This window comes from Mytilus trossulus, chromosome 14, assembly GCF_036588685.1.
Source record: "Mytilus trossulus isolate FHL-02 chromosome 14, PNRI_Mtr1.1.1.hap1, whole genome shotgun sequence".
NCBI classification, from domain to species: domain Eukaryota; kingdom Metazoa; phylum Mollusca; class Bivalvia; order Mytilida; family Mytilidae; genus Mytilus; species Mytilus trossulus.
In genome coordinates this window covers 26,443,442-26,470,966 of record NC_086386.1, presented here as the reverse complement: position 1 = coordinate 26,470,966, position 27,525 = coordinate 26,443,442, and the positions used below count along the sequence as shown (strand labels likewise).

At 31.4% G+C, this 27,525-nt stretch overlaps 1 protein-coding gene across 2 annotated transcripts; it reads left to right on the top strand.

The window, feature by feature from the left end:
- LOC134695635 (neutral amino acid uniporter 4-like) lies at nt 1-27,525 on the top strand. Of its 2 annotated transcripts, none has more exons than XM_063556949.1 (10): nt 1-117; nt 13,889-14,055; nt 14,859-14,949; nt 16,147-16,235; nt 16,616-16,708; nt 18,487-18,571; nt 19,782-20,057; nt 20,652-20,830; nt 22,423-22,595; nt 23,636-27,525. In XM_063556949.1, exons 1-10 carry the CDS (start codon nt 103-105, stop codon nt 23,872-23,874), a joined length of 1,407 nt encoding a protein of 468 aa, XP_063413019.1. In that variant the 5' UTR covers nt 1-102; the 3' UTR covers nt 23,875-27,525. The 2 variants fall into 2 exon arrangements, with proteins under 2 accessions (XP_063413019.1, XP_063413020.1); XM_063556950.1 differs by lacking the exon at nt 1-117 and adding an exon at nt 11,603-11,751.

The following is a 27,525-nucleotide window of genomic DNA, read 5'->3' as shown; positions in this document are numbered from 1 at the left end:
CAACGGATCATCAAGTTATAGGACGTCGTGTTCAGAGCCTTTTCCATGGTACTCACAATTACTAGACTTGTGTTTTCATTGCTTTGCCAATGAGTTAAAGATATGGATCAGATACAGGTAAGACAGACTCTGTATGCATTCGTATTTCAACTTATGGACCTATCAAATAAAGATTTGAGGTCATCACATATTATCGATTTGTATAAGGGATTAATTCGATTAAAACCCCCTCTTAATACTTTAGTTGTCTTTCTCGTGCCATAACTCATATTCTGCTTACTGCAATATGTGGTCCTCTGCTAATCAATGTATGATGACATGTCGTTTGATTTGCACAAAAACAAGGGTGTAATAATACTTTCATCGAATAGAAATATATAGGCAACAGTAGTATACTGCTGTTCAATCGTCATTAATCGGTTAAGCGAAAACAAATCTGGGTCACAAACCAAATCCGAGGGAACTGTACTATAACTAACAAAAACAACATTGAAACGGACTATTTTATATTAAATGCCATATTTCTGTCTTGGTTTAGGACATTTCAAGAAAAATGGTGGATTGGTCCTCGTTTTATGACCAGCCAAAACCTCCCGATTATATTGAAATGTTAAAACACTACAGCTAAAATGACAACATTACGTGACAGGATTACAGTACAAACAAAACGTAAGAACACCCACGACAGAGAAATACATAAACTACTAATGTAATAATAAATTGCAACATAGTAACCACAGCATAACAACGGACGTCTTGCTATTGTGTATATCCGTTATTAGTTAGCAAGTAAAAGCAAGTGGAATCCGTCATTAAAAAACTAGAATTATCTTCACTCATTATGAACGGGTTTGCAAGTGTCTGTTTCTCATTAGAAACCACATTCGGAAGTGTCTATAATCTAAAATTAAATTTTTATTTTTTTATTTTGAGAATTTGATATTTAAGAAAAATCTTGTATTGCTTCCATTAGAATTATTTGCAAATGTATATAGACTCGTAACTACAGGAGTGTAATAGGTACACGGAGGCATATTATGGCCATCCTTTTTTATTTATTTTTTTTAAATTGTCGATTTTAATCTTGGAGTTATCAATTTTAATCTTGGAATTTAGAAATTAAATCTTGGAATTGTCATCTTTATCTTGGAATTATCAACTTGAATCTTGAAATTATCAACATTAATCTTGGCATTATCAACATTACTTTTGGAAATTATCAACTTTAATCTTGGAAATTTCAACTTTTATCTTGGAATTATCAAACATTTATTTTGGAATTACCAACTTTAATCTTTGAATTATCAACATTAATCTTGGAATAATCAACTTAAATCTTGGAATTTCCAACTTAATCTTGAATTTTTAGCTTTAGATATCAGAATGAATCTTATAATTATCAAAATTAAACTTGGAAATTCCAACTTCAATCTTACCATTATATTTGGTAAGGATGTTATATTTGTTATTCTCGTGGGATTTTTCTGATGCTTGGTCCGTTTCTGTGTGTGTTACATTTTAGTGTTGTGTCGTTGTTCTCCTCTTATATTTAATGCGTTTCCCTCGGTTTTAGTTTGTTACCCCGATTTTGTTTTTTGTCCATGGATTTATGAGTTTTGAACAGCAGTATACTACTGTTGTCTTTATTTACCACCCTAATTAGTCCGACACTGATTTTTCAGACTTTCATTAACCCAGTGAATTTGTAAAGGTACCATTATTTATTACAACTCTAGTTTCTGGTGCATGTCAAAACATGGAGTGAAATAATATAGTTCATTTTTTCTGAATTTTTTTCTGGACTCAATATTTTCTGTTTGATACAACGTTTATGCTGAATTGAAATGTATGTATAGATTTGAATATTGTTTGGGGAGATATCAATCCAAGGAAGTGGAAGGATATCATGTTAACTAGAAGTGGTGCGGCCTAGTAAAACCAGCCAACAGAAAGTAGAGAAAAATAGTTTTGACTTCAGGGTTACATAACTTTTTACTCTTTGTGACATGACCTTTTTTCGATTAAATCACAATTTCACAGTACACCATGCAAGATATGAACGTGATTTTTTTTCTGATTAGCATTTTTACGTTTTCATTTTTAAAGAGCATCTTTTTAATATGTAAGCCTATGGAGCAGTCAATTACAAGACTGCAACCTAAACTGAGAACATCGCGACTTTTGGCTCACTGGACTCTCAACTCTGACAAAAAGTGCGCTTCAATTGTGCTTCTCTTTACTGCTTGTTGGTGATTGCTACTGTAAATATCAATGCACATCTACCTATTCAGCAATATAACATAACAAATGCAACTACTGCATATATAATGTAAATTTTGACATTAGCATTCATTTATATGTCTTGCATATTTTTGTCGTGAGGTTTCACACTTTGGCGTATAACCCACACACTAATCTTTTTAATCTAATTTTATTGGAATTATTATTCTGACAATAACATGACATGTCAGCTTGTTGGTACTACTAAAACGCGACAAAAGAAATGGATCATCAGACATCACTTTGAAATATTTCATTAAAGCCATTTTTTTTTATTTACGATCTATATCTTTGACTGATGACTATAAGCCTATTTCGCTTACTCTATGTTGAACTCATCTTTTATTAAATTCTCTCTGCACGTATTTTGATTTTAAGATTTGCGGTAAATACAGCATATACATGAGGAAGAAAAATTTGGAAACACCCATTAAATATGATAAGTTTGGTTTTATATTATGTCTTTTGTGTGTAAACTTACTTTTTTAGTTTAATGATATTATATTACGAAATTTTAACAATAAAATCTTTTAGCACGGATGTTCATGCTTATGTTTCCGTTTGAACCATGTTATCCAGTCAAAGGTCCGTGATGTATTCTTTCAATGTATATACAGGAAAAGTAGGTTTGTTGTCCGACTTAAAAACGTTATAGTTTATCAAATAAAAACAATTTCCGCAGTTGAATGATTACCTACTAAAATTATCACATTTGATATTTATTCTTCCTCTTATTACGGATAACTACAATAGATTTTTTATTTGATAGGACGTATTGTGCAAGACTTTATTCATAATGTGTTCAGTGCTTGTAATTAAGTTTAAAATTGAGTGCTGTGACTGTAAAAAGCTTTTTTTTTGCTTAAATCGATGGAAATAAGTTGAAATTATCTGTTTACGACGGTATAAGACGTGCCTGGTAATAAGTCTTTTAAAAGTTGAACGCCTTGGCAAGTGATCATGAGTTTGCTTGGAATTCAAATCGATCATTTTAAGTATGCGCCATTACCTTGACGACAATTCCTAAAAATTATATTGAATGCAAATCAAAACCAATAAGCGAAACAAAAAAGGGAGAAATCACGTTCAAGCTTTAGACATTAGATCAAGTTATGGTAAATGAACTATGCCACAAAGTTTGGTAAAAATTAGCATAACTTTGGCTAGTTGAACCACACCTGAAAATCGAAAAACTCAACGCTATTGCCTTTTTGGTCTAAAATTACTCTAAAAGAATTCTTTACAACAGGTGAGCATTTGAATAATAGCACATGATATCGACCATAAACGTTGTGCAATTTAGAAAATTATGTTATATCATGTCATAGGCTCCTACTACATTTGTACTACTCCACCAAAGAGTAGACACAGGTTTGGTGCAGTACATGATTTTGACATTTACTTGTCTGATGTCAGAGTCATGTGAAGAAATGTCAATCAATGCACTGGAACACTTGAAGTCAAATTCAGTGCATTTTTCTTAAGCTAATACAACTATATCAAGTATTTAGCCATTTCCTCCACATCAGCTAGTTTAAACATATTTATTTACAAGTTTGATCGTTTATATCAATATACAATGTTCTTTCCATTGTTTTATGCAATGAAGGTCTACATATAATAGTAATACTGCAGTTGTTTTTATAAGTTTATGTAAATAAATTGAAAAAAAAACTTCGGTTTCTTTATAGTACAATCTGAATAAAATTTGGATCTATCATAATTTTCATTCGTAAAGTTCTGGACAAAATATTCAATTTCATGATGTTTGATGTATAGGGAAAACGGTAGTATCACATTTTCCCAGCATTAGGTTGGCCTTTTGTGTACCCAAGACAGGGCGTAGGAAGTCAACTTAAGAACGCTGTGATTGGATGTATTAAAGGGTACAAGTTATTTTTTTATTTATCTATTAATAACTGCAGTATGTATATTTACAATATAAATTTTAGAACCTATTGAAATATTTTCTAGAGAATTATTCGAAAATGTTGCATAATTAGTAAAGGTTGAATCAAGTGCATTTGGTTACTATGCAATTATTCTAAAAATAGTAAAATCACGTGAAGGCCGCGTGGAGTCTGCATGCACAAAGCGTGATAGATATTATTCGGAACCAAATTGCGTTCTGAAATTCTCTTGACTTTTTATTACTTTAGCGTATTCTCAATCATTTATTTATTTAGTATATTGATATATAATAAAGCCTGACGAAAGTTCATTCGGTTGTTTTGGGATTGTTCTTAAATATTCGGATACATCGGGATTTTTCAATTTCAAAATTCTGAAAATCAAGTCAAGGCTGCTTAGAGTTTGCATGCAGCAAACAAAGTGAAACCTTTGGGGGAACAACGTAAAAGTAGCATGTTCTGACAGAATATTAGACTTAAGTGAAATGTTTTTGACATCTCTTTTGAAAAAGGTCAAAATGGCAGCCGTTGATATGGACACAGCAAAATTTGAAAAGTGAACCATTTACGGCCTTCAACAATGAGAAAAATCAAATGCATTATATTTAGTTAGAATTTGTTTAAAAAATATGAAAAGTGAAGCATTTACGGCCTTCAACAATGAGCGAAACCAAATGCATTATATTTAGAAGTTGCTTTAAAAAATATGTAAAAATAAAGCATTTTCGACCTTCACCAATGAGCTAATCGCAAATGTTGCTTAAAGAGTGTTTCGATGGAAGTCGCAAATTTCTGTATTTTTCCCATTATCATGTCATTGGTCTGTATTCTTTATTTTTGTTTAATTATTTTGTTTAAATTTCTTTATACTTAACCACCCTATTAGCCTCTATTTTTTTATATTCGGGTATACAAGCGTATAGTATGCATTTACAGTTTAAGATGCCATAAATAAATTAATATAACTTCTGACACTACAAATTCTGTTAATAAGATATTTATTTAGGCGCTCCGTATAAATAACATGCTAAGAATCAATCAAGTTCATATGGACAGGTTACTCTGACATTTTTCTATAAATAGAGAATCAGGTGAAAGCTGCATGGGTTCTTATAATAGGACATTAATCACGACCAGGTCAAAAATGTTGCATAATTAGTAAAGGTTGAATCAAGTGCATTTGGTTACTATGCAATTATTCTAAAAATAGTAAAATCACGTGAAGGCCGCGTGGAGTCTGCATGCACAAAGCGTGATAGATATTATTCGGAACCAAATTGCGTTCTGAAATTCTCTTGACTTTTTATTACTTTAGCGTATTCTCAATCATTTATTTATTTAGTATATTGATATATAATAGTGGATTGGGAAACAAGTTTTGCAACTTATATTGATCCCTTTCCACTTTGCGGGTGCGAGTGCTGCCTTGTAGCGGCATTAGTCTACTCTTTTTCGAAATCTACAAGGGTGTCTTTAACGTGCAAGAGATATGGCTCTCTCTTAACACGGGTCAGCCATTTATCGTCCCCTTCCGACGGACTATCATCGTTTCCTCAAGACCATACTCGCAAATGGTGTCAAGGGAGAGCCGAAAATTGAGTTCCTGAAATTTTCATCCCAGATGGGAATCGAACCAGGAACCTTTGTGCTAGTAGTCCGATGCACTAACCACTACACCACATCAGCTCCTGTTTGAAGGCTTTTTAGTATTAATTGCCGGAAAGGTGCACAGACCTGATCATTGTTCTCTTAATAACGGCATGTTTAAAACACTTATGATAATAAAGAGCAATGAACATGTTAATTAACCAGTATTTGAAGTCTACCATGTCTATAACACTGTATATATATATATGTAGTATCATGTACATATATACATGTACCACAGTAATAATTTCTTATAAAAATCTGTTTTTGAAATGTTTTTAGTTTTTATATTGAAAAAGTAATGTGTAATGTAATGCATTACACAGGCAAAGTAATTGTAATGTAATGCATTACATGTGAGAAAAAATGTAATTGTAATTGTAATTGTAATGGAAGAATCACAACGTAATTGTAATGGAATGCATTACATTGCAATGTAATGACCCCAGGCCTGGTCATAGCCTGACTATTAAGACAATAAACATCATCGGGTATCGGTGACTATCAATCCACCAGCAGTGTTCAAAAATGAAAACGAAATTATTGATTTTGCGCGTCGAATGCGCTTTTCTGTATTTTCTTCCAACAATAAAGCGTAAAACTTAAATTTAATCCCAATGTAGTATAGATACGTGATTTCAAGTGTCATAATGGTTGTTTGTGCGTGGTGTTGTGGTCTGTTAAGAGTGCGCTGTATAGCCCAACCTCGTCGTCTTCAGCACTCTATGTTTTCTGTAGGGGTAACCTCACCCTTTACTTCAGAAAAACTGTTCTGATCCCGGAAGAACAGGAAGGATGTTGCAGATTCCTTATCTGGATTTTTTTATACGTGTTGTATCCTGAAGCCTTTCTTTGACATAAGAGTGTGGTCACATGGCAGCGGAGGTTTTGATGCAGAATTGTCTTCCCCTAGATGGGGTAAAAGTAAAGACCAAAAGAAAACTCTAGAAGTTGAAGGAAAAACAACTACAGGAAAATCTGCTGCAAATGTATTTACAAAAGGTTATGAAGAAGAAGTAATACCAACATTCCAACTTTACGTAAAAAAAGGAGTAAGAACATAAATTAGAGAAAGACAGAAAACACCAGCACATGAGATCATGCAGACTGACATCAGTGTTCACAAGACCAACCAATGAATACCAGACTAAAACAACTCTCCTCAAGCAGACTCAAAAGATCAAGCTTTTCATTAGAGACAAGAGCCTTACAAGGAAAACATGCACCAGGAAGCTCTACCTAAATATATTGAACCTATAGATTTAACAATTAAGAACAACCCGTGTGAAGATAAACTTGGAAATGTCACCATCCAGACCTCAGTTCCGCTCATTACCACCAAAGATGAACAGATTAGCAATGTTAAGAAAACACTGATACATTAAGGTGCCCTACGGGGATCAACAATCAGAGGCAAAACCAGCAGGCCTACATTCTTCAAACTACAAATCTAAAGAAGAAGCCCTTACTCATGCTGCACACTCCATCAAAAACAAAATCGATAACACAACTCAAGTTGTATTCCTGATTGATGCCCTTTCTGTGCTAAAAGCTTTGAAGAAAGAAAAGCTACCTCAACTCCAACAAGCTTTATACAACATCGAAAGTCTGACAAGAGTACTTCAGTGGATCCCTTCACACTGTGGAGTTTGGGGTAATGAACAAGTCGATAAATTAGCAGAGTATGGTGCTGAACAACAACAGGAAGAAAAATCCAGTCTACTACACAGAGATGAAGACTATCATCAAATATCATTTATATCATTCAACACTCTACAGCAACAAAACAGTTATGATCAGCTAACAAGATCTTAATAAACCACTCAGAGAGACAGGTAAATGCCTTACAGATTTCCACCACATTTGTTGAAGAGACTGGTATTCAAGTGTAAAGGCGAACGATAAGAAGAAGATTTGTTTGGAGATTTATAAACAAAAGGGGGTGAATCATTAAACATGCATCTATCAAATATATTTTGTTCTTAAAAAAAGAAAAAAATTCAAAGCTTTTTGATTCATGTGTGAAACGAATTTTACTTCTGTGTTGACAATAATTATTATTGATATGGTCATAATTATAAATCAATTATTTACAACACTTCACATTTTTGAAAAAAGAAGACTTTTCCACCTCATGAATAGATTACCTTTAATAGCTGTATTTGGTATAACCTTTAAGGGTTTTTGGTCCTCAAGATGATCAGAACTTAGTGTCGTTTTGATGTTGGGATGAACAAGTACGGTCGTGTCTACTACGTATTTTTGTTACATATGACGATGTTGTTAATTGCTTTGACAACGGGCACATGTGCCCTTAGTTGCTAGAGATATTTTTTCATATCATTCCATATTGCTAGCTATGATAACTATTATTTAATCAGTTTTGTCTAATTCTTAGCAAACTCAGTGCCAACCGTCACTTATTTCTGTCATTGAGGGTTTCATATCTACACTTGTATTTGATTTTCGTACAAGTGTGGATATTAAATCCCCTATTGAAATAAACAATTCCCTCTGTGGTATTATTCCTGTGTAAAATTATCGGCAGTGGCAATTTTGACGTCTCCGGCAAAATAGCCTCTCAGGTGCTATTGGACCGGCTCCGGCAAAATAACGATTTGTATAGAGCTTTGCTATTTTGCCGATATTATTTTAGATTCGGTACAGTGACGGCATCTTTCATGTGTCAGATTAACTGAAAATGCACCAAAAACAAGGGACTGGTTTTGAAACGGCTTGTAAAGTATTTTGATGTTGTTGAATATTACTCTTTATATCAGAACTAATAGGATAAATTGTTGAAATGTTGAATTAGAATGTCATTTTTTTCATGATATATGAAATTATATGGGTTTGCATGCTTTGTTTAATAAATTTTATATCTTTTTTTTTTAATTATAGATTCTTTACAGAAAAGCAACTAGTATGAAACTGAAGAAAGGAATACTAGTATCAAATCAATGTGATTGCCGATTGACTGATTGTTGTTTTCTTTACGCCGCATTAGCATAAAAAGGCTATATAGCGGCGAAGTATCAAATTGAAGAAAAAAATACTACCAGCAATTCATGTTTTAGGGACTTCTAATTAAGATAAAGCATATACCGGCATATCGTAATTCAGCCGGCGACATAGCATATTTGTATTTAGAAATGGCTATTTGGCCGGCACCAGCATATGTTATTTTGCCAGCTCTGATTATAATATCGTGGTGGAGTGGTTAGTGCATCGGACTACTTACACAATGGTTCCTGGTTCGATTCCCGTTCGGGATGAAAATTTCAGGAACTCTCCCTTGACACCATTTGCGAGTATGGTCTTAAGGAAACGATGATAGTCCGTCGGAAGGGGACGATAAATAGCTGACCCGTGTTAAGAGAGAGCCATATCTCTTGCACGTTAAAGACACCCTTGTAGATTTCGAAAAGGCAGTGTCTGCGCGTACCCGCATGCGGGTACGAATAGTCAAATTGCCGTTCTAGGCTGCGCGTACCCACGTCCGGTTTTCTAACAAAAGGCCATCGAATCGGGAATGAAACGTGAAATATGTAAGAAAATTATCGATAGTACAGGGATTTCGTGTAGAACGAGTGAAGAATTTGAAAAAATAATATTTTCAAATTGTATTTATTAATCAAAATTAAATGCACAATGATGGAAAATGAAACTGTACAGTCCCTGAAAAGAAAAAAGTAAAAGAAAACTACTAAAATTAAAGCTGGAGTTTATAAAAATTAAAGAAGCAAGTTATAATATCAATTTAAACCAATTACAAAAGATTCATGTAACTAATTAAGATTTGGAACACATTTTACATATCAAATATGATTGTTTTGGCACGGATTTCAACCCGGCTGCACATTTCAAATGTTGCCAGCCTCCGTTCACGTTTCATTAATCATTATTACATGCTTCTTCAAATTTTAATTTTTATAAACTCATGCTTTAATTTTAGTAGTTTTATTTATTTTAAAATTTTAGTTTCTGTTTTACATTTTACTTAAAGATTATTTTAAAATATCATATGGGTATATTTTTAATTTATAAAAAAAAATATTCTTTAAATTTGCATTAAAATTTTATAATAGTATTAATTTCTATCATGTTTTTCTTTTACAGGGACTGTACAGGTTCATTTTCCATCATTGTGCATTTATATTTGCAATGATTATTATGTATCATTATTTGATAAATACAATTTGAAAATATCCCCATTTTATCGATAATTTCCGTAGATATTTCACGTTTTATACCCGATCCAATGGCATTTTATTAGAAAACCGGATGTGGGTACGCGCAGCCTAGAACGGCAATTTGACTACTCGTACCCGTATGCGGGTACGCGCAGACACTGCCTTTCGAAAAAGAGTAGGCTAATGTCGCTACAAGGCAGCACTCGCACCCGCAAAGTGGAAAGGGATTAATATTAGTTGCAAAACTTGTTTCCCAATCCACTATAAATAAATATGTATCTGAATTAAACCGGCAAAATATTATATTTCTATAGAAATGGCTATTTGAACAACAATAGCAATATTGAGATTTGATATTTGGCTGGTTCATTGTAAACAGCGATTTTTAATTATTTGTTTTTTCATATTAAACAAGCTTTGAAAATGTGTACTGTCAACATAAAAGAATCCAATTTTAACTGATTTACCAGCAGTCAATGATGTATAGAGTATCGGATTTGTCCTCTCTATTTTAGCAATTAGATTTTGCTTGGTCATTAATCATGCATATTCATGATATTGTCACACAGGTAACTTTTATCTATAAATAGCCGAATCTTCTGGAGTTTCGTAAACAACAACGTTAATAACTCGAATAATTCAAGCCCTTTCCGTGTCCGATTTTCTCCCAGACGTTAATGTAGCCTTCGTAGATCAGCGGATATAACGACTGAATTATTCGGGTTACAACGTTAAACGATAATATATATACTACTTAATTAAGGGCATACGATACAGTTACAGGGGAGGTAATGACGTTGCTAACGTAAAATGTTATTTTCGCGACGTCAAACTATGACATATCGGGAAAAGATGCATTTTCGACAGATTTTTATCATTCAAAGTGATTTAATTTGTAAACGAGTGCATGGACCCCTATTTTTTTATAAACCGACAATTTGTTTTGTTTTGCAGGGAGATTATATGGACCAAGTTTTATAAAACTGTAAATAGTGCATTTTTTTGAATTTTGATAAATATACAGCAAATTCATGACCATTTGATAAATATGAGTTATTTCTGAACAAAAAATGCATAAATTGTAAGATAACTTATAAAATACAGAAATTACGAATTATTTAACAAAAATACAATTTGTGATATATATCTTTTTAAAAAACAAAAAAAGTTATGTCTTTCTTTTGAAAAGGAAAATACGGCCACCAATCCGAATTTTGAGCAAATATACAAAATTTCGACCTCATTTAACTCAAAAAGTAGCACATGAATGTATATTTTTTATTACAGTTGTGATTTAATCAGGTAAAAAATAGCCGATATGCAATATATATAAAACTTGTAAATACGGAATCAAAACTGTATCGAATGACCTCACGTATGTGGTAAATTTTTTGATTGATGCACGTGGCTATTCTAGTAAATGAATTAATCTACAAAGCGAGAGCACTTTCCATTTTCATCAGCTAAGAGACGACTAGCCCTTTTTGAAAGGCTAATACTTGTTTGTTTGTTCAAAAACCGGATTTAACAAGTCCGTTGTTGTTTCTTACTTATGTTTAAGTAGCACTGGATTCTAAGTTACCAGATTCAAGAGGGTTTTTTTTCAGATTCTGCTTCTTCTTTGTATTATAACAGTTATTTCCAGACGATGCTTTGTCTGAATAATGTGTTTATCAGTTGATTGAGCTAAACGTCATTTGGCTGAGCTTCAGGAAATTGAGGTAAATTTTTAATTGCACTGAACAGCTGAATGACTAATCTGTAATCAGCTGATCTGATCCTGGATCACAAATTTAATTTTCATGAGTATTCAATACACGTGTGGGTTCGTGGTCTAGTGGCTAAGACCGATAGCTACTGTGCTGAAAGTCCCAAGTTCGATTCTGACTTGGGGTTCTGGATATTTCAGCATATCTGATCAGAAGGGTGATTTTCACCCTCCCACACACTTCTCTGACTTCTCTGGTACCAAGACCAGAGTTTAAACTATAATTGGTACTTTGGGGGCCTGGGTTGCCAAAGTTTTCCCCCACTTTTACCTGCAGATCAGTCTTCCAATGTTTCTCTGGTTTGTCTGTTTCTGATGAGTGGCCCGATGGTTTTCTCCGAGTTGTCTTCCTCCACTGTAATAACAGACTTCCGGGTGTCCTAGCACTCCGTTTGTGTTGGGTCGAATTGATTATCCTTGTAAAAATAATTGTCATAAATATTTGTTAGTGACACATCTTCATTCATCCATTAATCCTGATCATGCTGATAGGGAGTATACATTTGTGTACATGTACATGTACAAAAATGTACATGGATGCCACTGTACCCTCACAGCTTTCAAGGGGTTCTTCAGATATAGGAAGCATTTATCGGTACATACATACCATGCATACATACATTCAAGACTTGTAAATAGTGGGGCGATTTGGTAATCCAAATTGGGGCGGTTTTTTTAAAAGGGGGGCGAGTCGGTAAAAAAGTGGGGCGGTTAGGTGTGGGGCGATATGCCAGTGGGGTGATTTGTCATGGATTCCTTTGCCACATGCACATTTATCCATAGGAAAACATACCTTTGAAAAGCAACAATTACAGATTTGTTTTATAATTTTTATAATCAATACATTTTTGTTTTTTTTATTTTTTCACTTTCATAGTGAAAACTTATATAAAATGATAGATATGTACTGCTCATGATGGATTTTGTAAGTACAAACATGTATGAGATATGTTTTAGTATCCATCATTCCATCAGATTATTGATTATTCTTAACTGCTGTTTAAGCTAAGAATTCTTGACTAAACTGTAAACTGAAATTATGAAGATTCACCTTCCACAAAAGTCAAAATCTAGGACAAGATTCTTTACATGTATTTATCAGGAAATCAGGAAATCAGGAATAATGATATAGTTTCACAATTTTGAAAGAAAAAACTTACATATATCATGTATATTTGATAAATGAAGGGAAAAGTCACAAACTATGGTGGAAAATAATGTCAATGTTAAGGAAAATCACTCAAAATGTTTAATCATGATAATTAAAAAAAAAATCATACTCATACAATATGTTATACTGTACCAGGCTTACAATTTTGAACATCAGACACACATTTAATTTAAGCTGAATTTAAAGAGCATTGTCCTATTTTGATAGCCTCAAAGATTTGAAAAGGTTTTTGCCAAATACATGCAGCTTTAAAGGTAATCAACTATACAAGTTGTAACTGAAACTTTGGACAAATACATGATTATGCATTGTATGATTAATACAGGAAACCATTAATAATATTCATTTTCTGTGAATAAAATAAGGATGTAAGAATACATTACAGGGTAGTGGTATTTCAACATTTATTGCAATTGATAACACTGTTCAAGTGTACAAACATGACAAACTAAATTGTGTTTAACCAATTAATTGGCTTCATTATATATACTATCAACATTTCCTGTAAACCATTGACTATCTGAACATGCTGAACAAGATAAACAATCAAAAAGCACATATATATTAAATTTATTATTTTAAATATAGTTGTTATTTAAATTTGATTTGATTTATATCCTGACTCCTGTACCAATAAAAGTTCTTTTTTACTTTTAAGAAAAAAGATAAGAACTGATCATGAATACTATTAATTATTTGTAACATTTTAATGAAATCCTTATACAAATCTGTATAAACATAATAAAAAACAATTTAGTAATTTAATTGATATACCAAATTCACTGATCCTTTGACCATTGACCTCTGTGTTAAATCCTATTGACCCTTAGGATCATTTAAGTGCTTTAGATTGTACAATGTACTTGAAAAACAATTTTGAAGTTCAACTTGTGTTTAAAAAAAATAATTATACATGTAGATGATGGAAAATTCTGAAGAAAGCAAGCTCTTACCAGATGGAAATGTGGCATCATGTGACCAGTCTATGGCATCAGCAGAGATACACTGGAGTAGCCATTCTGAATACATACCACAAAGTCAAAGTAGTATTATAATAGAGGAAGACAAAAATCAACAAAAAGTAGGGTAGGTATTGTAATGATTAATAACAGGTCAATTTAGGAGGTTTGATGGCTGCCAAATTTTTTTCTTCAAAAAGACTGTCAGTCAAAAAGAGATGGTATACATGTATATGTTACATTGTGAAATTAGACTAAGAAAACCAACAACATATGACATCTAAAAAAGTCGGATGAATATATTTATCACAATCTAAGATATTCTTTTAAATTCTCTGCCTGAATATTGATAATTTCCAAACTTTTAAAACAAAAATGACAGAAAATTGAGAAGTGAATTTTTACTCTACAAATGGACCCAAAACAAAAGGGAAAAAAAGAATCACTGAGAATGGCAACTAGCTTGTGAAAGACACATGTACCTACAGTGTTAGGATTATTCATTTCTTTATCTTGGAAATTCAGTCCTCTCATCAATCATGGTGGCAGTCTATCTTAGTTGGTCAAAATGGCATGATGGAATAAACAAGATGTTTCAATGTGATCAATTTAGAACTATGATGATACATCACCATGTTTTTTGGGCACAACATATATACATTTGTAATGGCAAATTTTCCGAAAGCTGCTTTGTCATGTTTGTAGTGTAAGTATTTATCATGAATTTAAGCTTCCTATTATTTTCTTGACTATAAATGTCTGGATGTTGTTGTTTAACAAAAACATTTCCCATCAATTCAATAGGGGTAAAAATAGTCTCCTACAAACATTTGAGCAACTAATCTGTATTTTTATTTAAGGATATATTTTTAGTTTCAATATCTAAGTAAATATATACCCTTTAAAAAGCTGTTATGACTTGTATTACAGAAATTGTCCAAGTTTGATGCATTTGTTGAAAGGCAACATAGGAACAGGAATATTAGCCATGCCATCTGCAATAAAAAATGCTGGATTATGGGTAAGATTTTATCCATATCAGATAGGTAATAGTAGAATATCCAAATAGAAATGAGTGAGTCAAAGATAAAGTTTATGTTTAGTTATGAATGACTTCATTTCATGACATTACAGGATCATCCAATAGACCACTTTCGAGTTCATCCGTCCCCGGCAAAAACTCGTCAATTATGCACGCCTTTATGACGTCATTTACCAGATAGAGGGGGTCGCCTGTATCCCTGCACTATTTACGTTCATCAAGCGTCTAAGTGATCGTCTTTGTGGAGGATACACTAGAAATAATGGTTGCTCTGTAGGTACCTACTGACAATTCCCTAAAGACAGCAGTGTTGATTGTCAATTTTGAGAATTCAATTTGCCGAATAGTTCGTACAATATAGAATTATAGTTTTCCAACCACTCGCTCAACATTGGAAGGAAGTGACGACGCCCCTAAACGCACAAAAGACGGTAATAAAGGCGCGTATAATTGACGAGTTTTTTCCGGTGACGGATGAACTCGAAAGTGGTCTATCGCTGCACTGTTTTTTGAATTTATGTCAACTTATTTGTTTTTATCTCTTTTTTTGTATTGAAATTCTGAACAAAACCTACTTTTAGCATGGGAAATCATTTATTTAAAATGATATTCTTCCTTTACTTTTCATGGTTGAACTGTATGAAATCTGTATGGAAGTACAATGACTGATAATAGAATAAAGGACAACATATCTTCTATGTCAGCAGATTAATTTCATCAAGCTTTCTGTCAGTTCATATACTATACTGCATCCATTATTGGATACAGTATTACATTCATTGTATAACAATGTACTTATATCTGTGTTTTGGGGGAGGGAGGGGGAGTTTACTGTTAAAGACTAGGCTTTTCATATAATGATAACAATTAATTACTATAAAATTTAAAACAGTATGTGTGATGCTCCAAACATATACTATAAATTCAGAAATTATTCAAGATTTTTTTTAATACATGTACATGTATGAATAATGCGGCTGGATGGGTATCGCAATAATAAGAACTCGCATTCTGATAACTTAAACATAGATCTGTATGCAGTTTTATTATGAAATCTTAATAATTAAACTTGCATTATTGTCCATTTTTGAAAAATTGCAATAATGAATGCATGCAATAATTTCTGAATTTACAGTAGCTTATTATCTTATTTGATGATGGGTTTTTTTATCTTAGGTTGGAACTATTGGTATATTGGCCATTGGAGGAATTGCTATATACTGTATGCATATGCTCCTTAACTGTTGTAACATTCTATGCAAAAGGTAAGTCGTAGAATTGAGAATGGAAAGAGGGAATGTGTCAAAGAGACAACAACTCGACCGAAGAGCAGAAAACAGCCTAAGGCCACCAATGAGTCTTCAGGCAGCAATAAACCCCATATCCATAGGCAAGCTTAAGCTGGCCCCTTAACACTATTGTAAACTAATAAAGCTGTCTATTGAGTGCTTGCTGAGATAGACAATATAAGAATTGATTGTAATTACACATGGTTCCTCAATTAGTTTTTGGCTGACACTTTCAAAAAACATTATAAATTAGATTAGATATTGACATTGAAAATAGTTTGATGGTACACCAATAACATGATGTAGTTTGTACTGATATTATTACAAGTTTTGTAATTTTTGATACTTTATTACAGAGTTAATAAACCTACCTTAGATTATGCCAGTATACTTGAAACAGCTTTACAAACTGGACCTGAAAGACTTAGACGATGGTCAAGTGTAGGAAGGTAAACTTGATCCTAGTTAATGTATCTATATTACTAAAATAACAAAGTCGAATTTGTTAGCTGTTATGACTTAAAAGCGACAAATCAAATAACTTTATATAGAAGTAACATAGAACAATAGTGTTGATTAAGAATTTCACCATTCCAGGCTATTTTTTCCCCTTGATAATTGATACTACAAATAATTAACAAGTTACAGGTAAAATCCTGTAGATTCATTATTGTTCATTGGATAGCAATTTTCATGGATTTCCTGCCTCAGTTGAACCATGAAATTAAATGTTCAACGAACGACAACTTGTCAACGTGCTATGTATGCAGAAATAGGCAAATCCATGAAATGAAATGTCCACGAACATTCAAGTTTTCCTTAATCCACAAAAATTGGTACTTACAAAAATAAATGAATCCACAGTATTCTTTTCTTTGTTCGTGAATACTTTCGTTATCAGTGCACTAGTGTCACACAGATATCAAAAGCCCTTAATTTTAATACTATTCAATTAAATATTATCCTTAAAATATTATTGTCCTAATTATAAACTATACAGAAATTCAAAACCTATATAGCTTTTACAGTAATGCTAGCAAAAATAAATCTTTGTTTGACTTGCTTGCTTTGTTTGTATCAATGTTTGCTCAAGCATGGCAATTAAGATAGGCGGGCTTCAGCTGGTATACATCATACTTAAATCTTATTGGACGTTATCAAGTTATGATTAAGGTGAATGACACTGAATTTTAACATCACATGACAAATATTATTCTCACATGCATGTTTCCTTACCTGTTAATATTAGGTCAATGAAAGAAAAACAAACTTTTTAGTATGAGGCTGAGCCCTTCCAAAGTTTTGCACTGAGTGCAAAAAAGTTTATATTTCTATGACATTGAACTAATATCGTTTTTTACACTGCAACTTAAACAACAATACATTGATAGATTTTTAAATAGTATTAACACAATTGCCAAACTTATCTTGCTTATTTTCATCCCATAATTAACCCCTGATAGTGGAAAAAGTGTTCCATGATGAAATTGGCATTATACAAAATATAGCTATATGTTACTATATCAGTGGCGGCCATTTTAAAAAGGGGGGTCTCAACACAGGATAAATTGGGATTCCATCTATATGTCCCCATTCAAATGCATTGATCGGCCAAAATAAAGGGGGGTTCCTACCCCAGGACACCCCCCTGGCTCCGCCACTGTATATTTAAGAAAAAAATACAAGTACTGGCAGTATAAAAAAATATATATGATGTGTGTGATTACAATAAGTGAGGGATTTCGATGTTTGCTATACCACAGCTCATGTGAACCTGTAGACCGAATTTTTTTTGCTATGTTTTGAGAAATTATTTTACTTTATATTCATTTATTATTTGTGAAACAATAAATGTTTTAAAAGGGCGAAATTGTTTTTGTGTAAGGTCAATTATTCAGAAAACTTTTGATTTCGTAGCTTTCTATAGTCTGAAATTATAAATATGTAAAAGAAAAATCCGAAAACTTTACCAATACAGGAAGTTTTTTTTTTAAATTATTGCTAAACTTTTGGTTAACAAATAATTACAAATGTATTCGTAATTGCAAAAATGTTAAGATAATGAACTTGAAATATCTGTCATTTTTCCCCTACCCAGTTTATCCCTTTTACTTTGTCAGTTTTGCTTACACTCCGCAAAATCAGTAGGATTTTCATCTCTGCATTGATGACGAAACAAATCCCTATGAGTCATATTTATAATTTATATCATTGTTTTATTTTTCAGAATGGTGGTCAATATATTTTTAGTGATGACACAGATAGGATTTTGTTGTGTGTACCTAGTATTTATAGCACAGAATGTTAAACAGGTACACGGCTATGCTGTATGGGCTTTGATCATTGTTGAAGGCAGTACAGTGACCTATAGTTATAATTTATGTGACATTTGGTCTCTTGTGGAGAGTTGTCTAAGTAGCAATCATACTACATCTTCTTCTTTTTTCATTGATATTATAAGTTTTGTCTTAATTATGGAAACAATATTTTCCACCTGTAAGACCTTTTAGGAGAAGAAAAGCTTTCAATAAAAAAAACTGGTTGTGAACCAGTGACTTCAATCATTGAGAAAGACGATAACTTTTGAAAATGTTTATGTTTTTTAACACATATAATGATTCAACTTGCTGCTAAATTGGTTAACTGAGAATGGAGTATGCAAATGATCTTTATTTACTTCAATCAATAAGGATTGTTTTTTCTTGTAACATAAAAATTTAATAGTCATGGACCAGTTATTATTGATACCGGTATAACCTATTTGTAGTCACATTTGTAATAATCAAAGTATTGCTTAAGGAGGCTCCTGGGTACAAAAATTTTAGCAAAAAATTAAACCTTTATTTTTTCATTACAAATTTTATTTATTACACCATTAGTTGTTACTTTATGATATGGTACAAAAAACAACCCACAAAAATGATTTGGTTTCGCCCCGGATGACTTTAAAACTTGAAAAAGCTCCAAATTATCTCCCTTTGGTGCGAAAATGCCATTTTTTGGCCTTAAATTTGAAATATCTTTTTTAACTCATCGGTGACCTATATTTTTTATTATTGTTTTCAAATAAGCTGTACATAAACTAAATTATTGTAAAATTTAAGCGATTTCTTATATTAGGTTATTTTTTTATTTCAATATTTCCTCTTTTTCTCCTATTAGTTCAACAGAAAAAAAGGACACTAACAAAAATGTATGTTTTTTCCCAGAGGCAGATTTTAGCTTAAATGAACGGTGACCCCACTTTTTTATTTCATTTTTCTTTTAAGTATATGATAAAGTTCATTTATGAAATAATATAGCGAAATCCTATATTAGAAAAAAAAATCATTTATACCCAGGAGCCCCCTTAAAGATGATTTACTGAATAAAATATCTGTACAGAAATTGTTACTGTATTATAATGTTGAAATGAAACTTGGTTCCTCTAGTCGATATACTAGGTTCATAGGAAATTTGGTTATAAAAAACTTGATAGCTATATAATAATTACTGAACCACTATGAATTTGTTTTTTTGCAGGTGATAGATTCTTTCCATAAAGGAGGCCCACCTGTGTTTGTCTATATAGTTATAACCACAGCACTGATTATACCATACACATTTGTAAGAGATCTGAAGAACCTGGCACCATTTTCTACATTTGCCAATTTACTGAACTTTGTTGGTCTGATCATCATATTTCAAGACTTATTTCAAGGCCTACCTAATCCAGACAAGAGACCTGCATACAAACCTTTAGACAAGCTACCATTATATTTTGGTACAGCTATTTATGCATTTGAAGGAATTGGCTTGGTATGTATAGTAACTGTAAAAATCTATCACGAACATATAGTCTTTGCTTTGTCCATCTGTCTGTCCTGTGTGTTTGAAACAATTTTTAACTAGATTGTGATTTCAGTTTTCTTGCTCATTTTAAAAACAAACTTGTACAGCTGGAATACATATGGAAGAGGAAGAAGCTGCTTAATGATTTGGGGTCAAAAGGTCAAATTTCAAGGTTGCTAGGTATAGCTGTACATAGTCTGAAAATCTTCAATATTTTGGTTTCTAAATGAAATCAACTGCTTTAATTTTTTTACCTTTTTTTTATTGAACATGTCCTTTCAGACCTACAGGGATAGCCAGGGTCATTGGAACCTTGCCTAGTTTGTTAAAAGAAATTTCAAAAGACTTAATATTTCTTCAATGAATCTATGGTTTGTCTTTTCCTAAAGACTAAACATGTGTCAGAAATGGCATATACAACACTGTTTAAGATCAAACTCCTTCTGTCATTTTGGTAAATTATTCATTAAAAGCTTTCTTCATTGTAAACTATTTCCTGATATAACTTCCTGTTACAATGCATACACAGAATTCCTCACCAATTATATTTCCTCTCCACAGGTTATGCCAATACAAAATAAAATGAGATATCCACATGACTTTGGTGGTCATTCAGGTGTATTAAACCTTGGAATGGTTATAGTCACATGTCTGTATACAGCTACTGGTTTCTATGGTTACCTAAAGTTTGGTGATGATTCATTAGGAAGTGTCACCCTCAATCTACCTGCAAACAATTGGTAAGTTAAGTATTTAACCACAAATTTAGGTAAGTTGTAAATTAAACTATAAATAATACCAAAGAAAACTGATTTCAAATAGAACAAAGAAATCTGTCTCCTTTTTATAGTATCTTTGTCATGTTTTGCTTTCAGACAGTGATAGAATAATCTTTACCTAAACAAAGTTTTGTGACCTCAGACCTTTCAAGTGAGCATTACTTCTTGGTGCTTCAAACTTATAGATAACCAGGAGTATACTTAACAACCTCTTGCTTCACAATGATTAAAAAATCTGCATGAATCTCCTCAAAGTGACCATCTGCCTTTTTAATAACTGTGTGGGATACACATATATTCATACACCAAAAAAATACAGTGGAGTTGACAATACATTAAGTGAAACTAACTTTACAGAATAAATGGTTTTGATATTCTGTTTCTTTATTATTAAAAAAAAATATTAACCAACTTACTACAATATGTATAGAAATGCCCATGCTTTATAAAAGGAAAATTTCGACATCTGGTCATTATGAACGGAGAAATTGCCACAGCCAGTCATTACAAGATCTCAGTCATGCATTACGAAATCACAGTCATACATTATGAACAGATGAAACGGGACATCGATCAAAACAAAATGTCGTTTATTTCTTTAAATAAGTGTGACATTTTTTTATTCTTTTTAAACTTTATATCATAAAAATAAGTTTAAATAATGTAATCATGCTCATTGTTTTGTAACGACTTGAAACGGAAATATTTCAAAGCCTTTTTCGAGAACGATTTTCGATTATTAACACTGTTTCATTTCCGTTGTTCAATCCTCAGAATGCAGACTTTAGAATAGTTAAACTGTCTGATTAATTCTTCCCAGCTACTTTTTATTTGCTAAATGAAATGAATTTTAATAGCATAAAATTAAGTACTTGGATGAGAAATCAGAAATAACATCTGACAGTCACAATGTTGACTAAAATTCCATGCGAAATTGAATGCGAAAAGACAAGTTGGAGTTCAGCTATGAAATTCCTGTATCTTCTTCACGGTAAGTTTTTTACTCTTTGTTTAATCGAAGAATTAAAACCATTTAATAAAAATGTTATGAAACGGGCTTTTCTGTATTGGTCCTGTTGTAGTTTGTGGATAGCTGTATAATTTTGGATCCGAGACTCGAAGACTGTTCTTGAATGAAGTTGCCTTTATCATGTTTATAGTTGGTTAATAAAAGTATCAATATATGGACTTATTCATATTGGTCCTCAGGCCTGTAACATGCCCTTGATATTAATAATGGCCTCGGACAGTTGTAATGGCCCTCGGCGTTGCCTCAGGGCCATTACAACCATCCTTGGCCATTATTAACACCTTGGGCATGTTACAGGGCCAATATGAAAAAGTCCATACATTAATACTATAGTAATAAACCTATTTAAATATAAAAAAATAAGACTCTTGTTTAATCCCTGCATTATTTGATAAATACATGGTCTTATTTGATATTCAAATAAGTTGATAAGTCATGCCATCAACAAAAGGTAGCCATTTTTCTCCCATAAAAATACTAATAACTAAAAATATAATTAATATGTTATTTGTTTGTTTTACAGGTTATATATATCAGTAAACCTGTTATTTGCTCTGTCCATGTTTATAACATATGGATTACAGTTTTATGTGCCTATAAAAATCACATGGCCATGGATTTCTAGCAAAATTACATCCAGGAGATGGCTGAATTGTTCAGAATATATATACAGAACTATTTTAGTTTTAGTTACATGTAAGTTTTGATAACTTTAAAAATCCTGCTTAAATAAATAAGCAAATTATTGTTTTGTATCTCTGAATATATTGTTATTACTTTTATACCTATATGAATATAAGCCTGTTCGATTTAAACTTTTCTTAAGATAAAAAAGTTCTTCTATTGACCCATACTTTTATTTGAACATTTGAAGACTGGAATGAGTAAACAGAACTACAACTATTGCATTTCATTTTCCAATTTTAACTCTTTCTTTGATTTATCTACACCAAAGTAAATGCAGTTTACTGTAGAACAGAACTGTTGAGTTCTAAGTGCACACTTATAGAACTTTGTTATTGGAATGTCTGTATTTTTAAGAACAGATCAGATGAAGTTCAGAGAAAAAAAAGTGTTTCTCTTTTTATTTTACATATAATTATGAATTTTTCGCTTAAATTGTAGAAAATTTATTTGAATTTTATGGTAAGTTGAGGAGTTCTTAATAAAATTAATGGTACCAATTATCTTGCACCAGATGCACATTTCGACAATACAAAACTTAACATTAGTGTGAGAAGACTTGTCAATTCCCTCATTCCAATATAAATGCTTTTCAGTAAGATGAACAAGTTCATTCCAGATACTAGCTCATTTTTCCTACCTCACAGAAGTTCTAGCTGCAAACTTGCCTCATTCTTCACCAAAACTTACTGTTTACCATTTATTTTTGTTCCAAGAACTTTCAATTCAAAATTGTTGGGTTTAAACCCCAATTTTTTTTTTTTATTTTAACCCATCAACATCAGCCTTTATAATAAAATTTCTGATAAAATAAGAATAGGTTACAGAGCGAAACATCAGCATTTATACTTATTATGTATATATGTCAATGAAATGGTTTTACTTGTACATTTGTATATACTTTGCATATCTTTCAAGAAAAAAAAACACATTTTCTGAAAACAAATTCAGCATTTTATATATTCTAATTCTGAAAAATTGATTAACTTTAAAACCTTGTTTGAAATAGTTCTTGTTTACAATTGATAAACATATCATTGTTGTTGTTTCAGTTGGAATAGCATCAGCAGTGCCACATTTAGAACTTCTGATATCTCTGATTGGTGCTTTTGCCAGTTGTGCTCTTGCACTAATGTTACCACCTATAATTGAACTTTTGACTTTGTCTGTTGAAGATGGTCAACTACGGTGGTGGACGGTTATAAAAGACATTACAATTATAGTTTTTGGTTTATTAGGATTTGCTACTGGAACTTTTTCAGCTTTACAAGCTATAATTGAAAAATTTTAAATAAAATATGAGGAGTATGAGTAGTGAAAAACATGAAAGGCAATACTTCGTTCAAAACATTCCTGATAATAGATCTTTGTGTGACTCAGGTGCACTATGAAATTTCCTGCATAATGTTATTCATTAATACATTTTGTATTTTTTGTATATTGTCATAAACTTTATTGTTTATGATGTGCATTTAATTATTTTTGTAAATGTTTTTTTTCATCAATGTCCAATTCACCTCGTTTGTAGAAATATCATTTGCTCAATGCTTTTTTTTATTTCCTGATTTCATTTTTGTGTGTAATGAAAACTTGAATTTTGTTGGGTAATCATCTTTTAGATTTATGTTAAATATCCATCCTCTAATATAAAGTATACAGTACTGTATTTTAAGAAACTTGCAGCCAGCAATTTTTTCATATGGAGGCCTATGTTGTATTGCTCCTGTACACCACAGCTCACAAATCTTCACAACTTAATGAAATGATATAAAATATGATTTTAAAAATGAGGAGATATAAAGATTGTCATGGTTAAATTCATTTTTGTAATGTCAAAAAACAACCTATAGAAAAAATTTAGCATGTGTGATTAAAGAGTAGTTTCAAAATATGTTATAACACAATCAGAAAAAATATAGAATAAAGAAATGAAATTAGTTTGAAATTGAAGAATGAAACGACTGCATGAAATGCTTTGATTTCATTTAAAATATATGTTACAAATTTTTATTTTGAAATTTAATAGTAACTGTTAATTAATTGCTCATCATTCTGGACTCCTTCTTCATTAGAACATTGATTATTGCTCAAGTTTGTTGACCTTACACATATAATACAATCTTAGATATTTCATTTATTATTGGATATTTTTCACAAACACCTACAAATTCAGTGAAACACAACTTTTACGCAAAAAGTTTATACTTTATAGGCCAAAAATAAAATGCATAAGAAAGATTGAACATTTGAATACTAATATCAAACAAATTTGTTATGTGATCATTTGAGGAATTTCAAGTTTGGTCAGTTTTTTCTTCAATGTCAAAATATATAAAGGAATTATTTTTTCTGTAATTTCAATATTTCTAAAATAAGTAATTTATATTTCAAGTGTGTTGTTTTGTCTTCAAGTGATATTTTATTGTTCTGGGTTTGTCTATTACAGATGATGAAATCTTTTAATTTTGTCAACTAGAAAATAGATCTGTTGTATTATATGATATATTTTTAATATACCAAATGTGATTGGTTTTTGTTAAATTTTTTTAGGAGGGGGTCAGGGAAGAAGATTTTCTGTCATTAAACACATAATTTGAAGTGAGGTACACATTGATATATCATAAACTACATAAATCCAATTGAAAAAAAAATGTAATTTGAAATTAATTTTTGTCTGGTGTAGGATAATTTAAAAGTTTGAAATGAAGTCGTTATGATAGCTTTTTAAAGTGTTGTTTATTTTGGATTTGGTTTTCTTAATGTCATAGTTAAAAACCCATATTTTTTAAACATATATTTTCTGAATCTCTCATGCATATGTAAACCATTTAACGAAATCTTAAATTTGTTATAGTCATATTTCAAATCATTTTATTATATATGTATTCATTGCTTGTTGTACAATAATAAAACACTTATTAATTAATTATTTCACAGGTAGATTTGAAATAACTGGAAATCAGTGAATAGAAATAATTCATACCAGATACAGTTCAGCCCCCTAAAAATAGTAAAAATAAGTACTAAAGGTAACTGACAGTCAATTATTTTTCAAAATAAGGTAATCCTAACTTCAAATCCTGGATCCATACCTAAAAAAAATGAATGGAAACATTTCCAAACTTATGGGTTTCCTGTTGCTTATTCTTTAGTTTTCTATGTTGTGTCATGTGTACTATTGTTTGTCTGTTTGTCTTTTTCATTTTTAGCCATGGCACTCTCAGTTTATTTTCGATTTATGAGTTTGACTGTCCCTTTGGTATCTTTTTCCCCTCTTCCATAGATTAAAATAGAATTGATTACGTATTTTGTGTTTGTAAAGAATATGATAATTAAAGTGTGCAATAGTATTTGTGTTATGTATTATTGTATAAAATATACTGTATGTATACAATTTTTGTGATATATCTGTATAATTCATCTGACAATTTAAAGTGTCATCATAGGAACATTTGTGTTTCTTCATTTTACAATGACTAAAAGCAACATAATGTCCAGTTCAAATCTCCGCTAGCAGAGGAATCTCAATTGAATATAACATATATTTTGTGTAGTTTAAGACCTTATGTTGTCCAAATTAAAAGAATGTATTGTAAAATGCTTATGATAATTTGATTATTTTTCTGCTTTTGAAGTAAGTCATTGAATTTAGTAATACATTGTATTGACTGTAACTAGAAATATACTATTCGGTTAGATAAGATCGACATTAGATGTCTGCACTGTTTTGTAAATGTAAACAGTTAGGGATTAAATAAAAATGATATTTTATGTATACATGCGTGTTTGAAGATTGTCTGTGATAGTGTTATAATATATAATAATTGTTATAATTGGTGCTTAATATAATATTTCCTGTATCAATTTTATTGGTAATAATGTAGCATTTGTATCAAAATAATTTTAGATTTTTTTCTCAAACTTAAGAAATGAGGCAGTTGTACTTGTTAAAAAGATAAGGGATGTAAATAAAAAATGATAGAGTTTTCACATAGAATTTTATTCTAACTTTAGTATACTTCTTCAAACTGCTGCTTATAGCATTATTTTCTCAAATATAAGAAGTATGAATCTCAAATCTATTTTACAAGCTTTGTTTTAAATAGAAAAAATCTGAATAATTGAAATTTAAAATCAAATATGAGAAGATTGTTCATATAATGTGCTTTCAGAAGAATAAAAATGAATTTTAAAACTATCATATTAAAAAGAAAGTTACAATTGATATGCATATCTGTCTCAAAATTTGTCTATTTGAATATAGATCTCTACCAAATGTGTTCTGCTATTTTACAATCCATGATGGCAAAAGACACTTGCTCAACCTGCATGTTTGAAGATCTAATCTTTTTGTTTATGCTATTTTACAATCCAAGATGAAGGAAGACACCTGATCAACCTTAATATGGTTAAATTTTATAAAGATTAGTCATTTTAGCTTCTTGCCTTGTGCTGTTTTCTGCTCTTGGGTTTGCTTGTTGTCTCTTGACACATTCCTCATTTCCATTTTCAATTTATCTTATCAAAGACTTCAATTTTCATATATTTCTGATTGTAATGTCAAATTGTTACCCTGTTGATGTGTAGGTTTTCTTTCCCTGGTTTGGTTTTATCTATAATTGTAGGAGGCATTATGTTTTTAAGTCTGTCTTTCTCTGTCCGTCCATTAGACGTCTATTTGTCCATTCCATGTTAGGATGAAGATTTGGTTGAAAAGAGTTTACCACAAAGTTGTTGTCACATAAACTTTAACCTTTAATACATATTATATATATTATAATGAAAACATGTTATGCAAAATAGGTATTTTTTATCCAGACTTTGTGGGTCACTGAACAAGGAAACATAATGAGAGTTGGGCATGGTTACCTTTAAGACACATTCTAGTTTTTAATTCATTGTGTGCATTTTCTTATATTTCAATGAAATGGAATTAAATTAA

Excerpts from the sequence above, each read along its gene's own strand:
- LOC134695635 (XM_063556949.1), top strand. Across the intron at positions 16,236-16,615 it reads TGTAACATTCTATGCAAAAG|AGTTAATAAACCTACCTTAG; the intron begins GTAAGTCGTAGA and ends ACTTTATTACAG. Across the intron at positions 20,058-20,651 it reads CATTTGAAGGAATTGGCTTG|GTTATGCCAATACAAAATAA; the intron begins GTATGTATAGTA and ends TCCTCTCCACAG.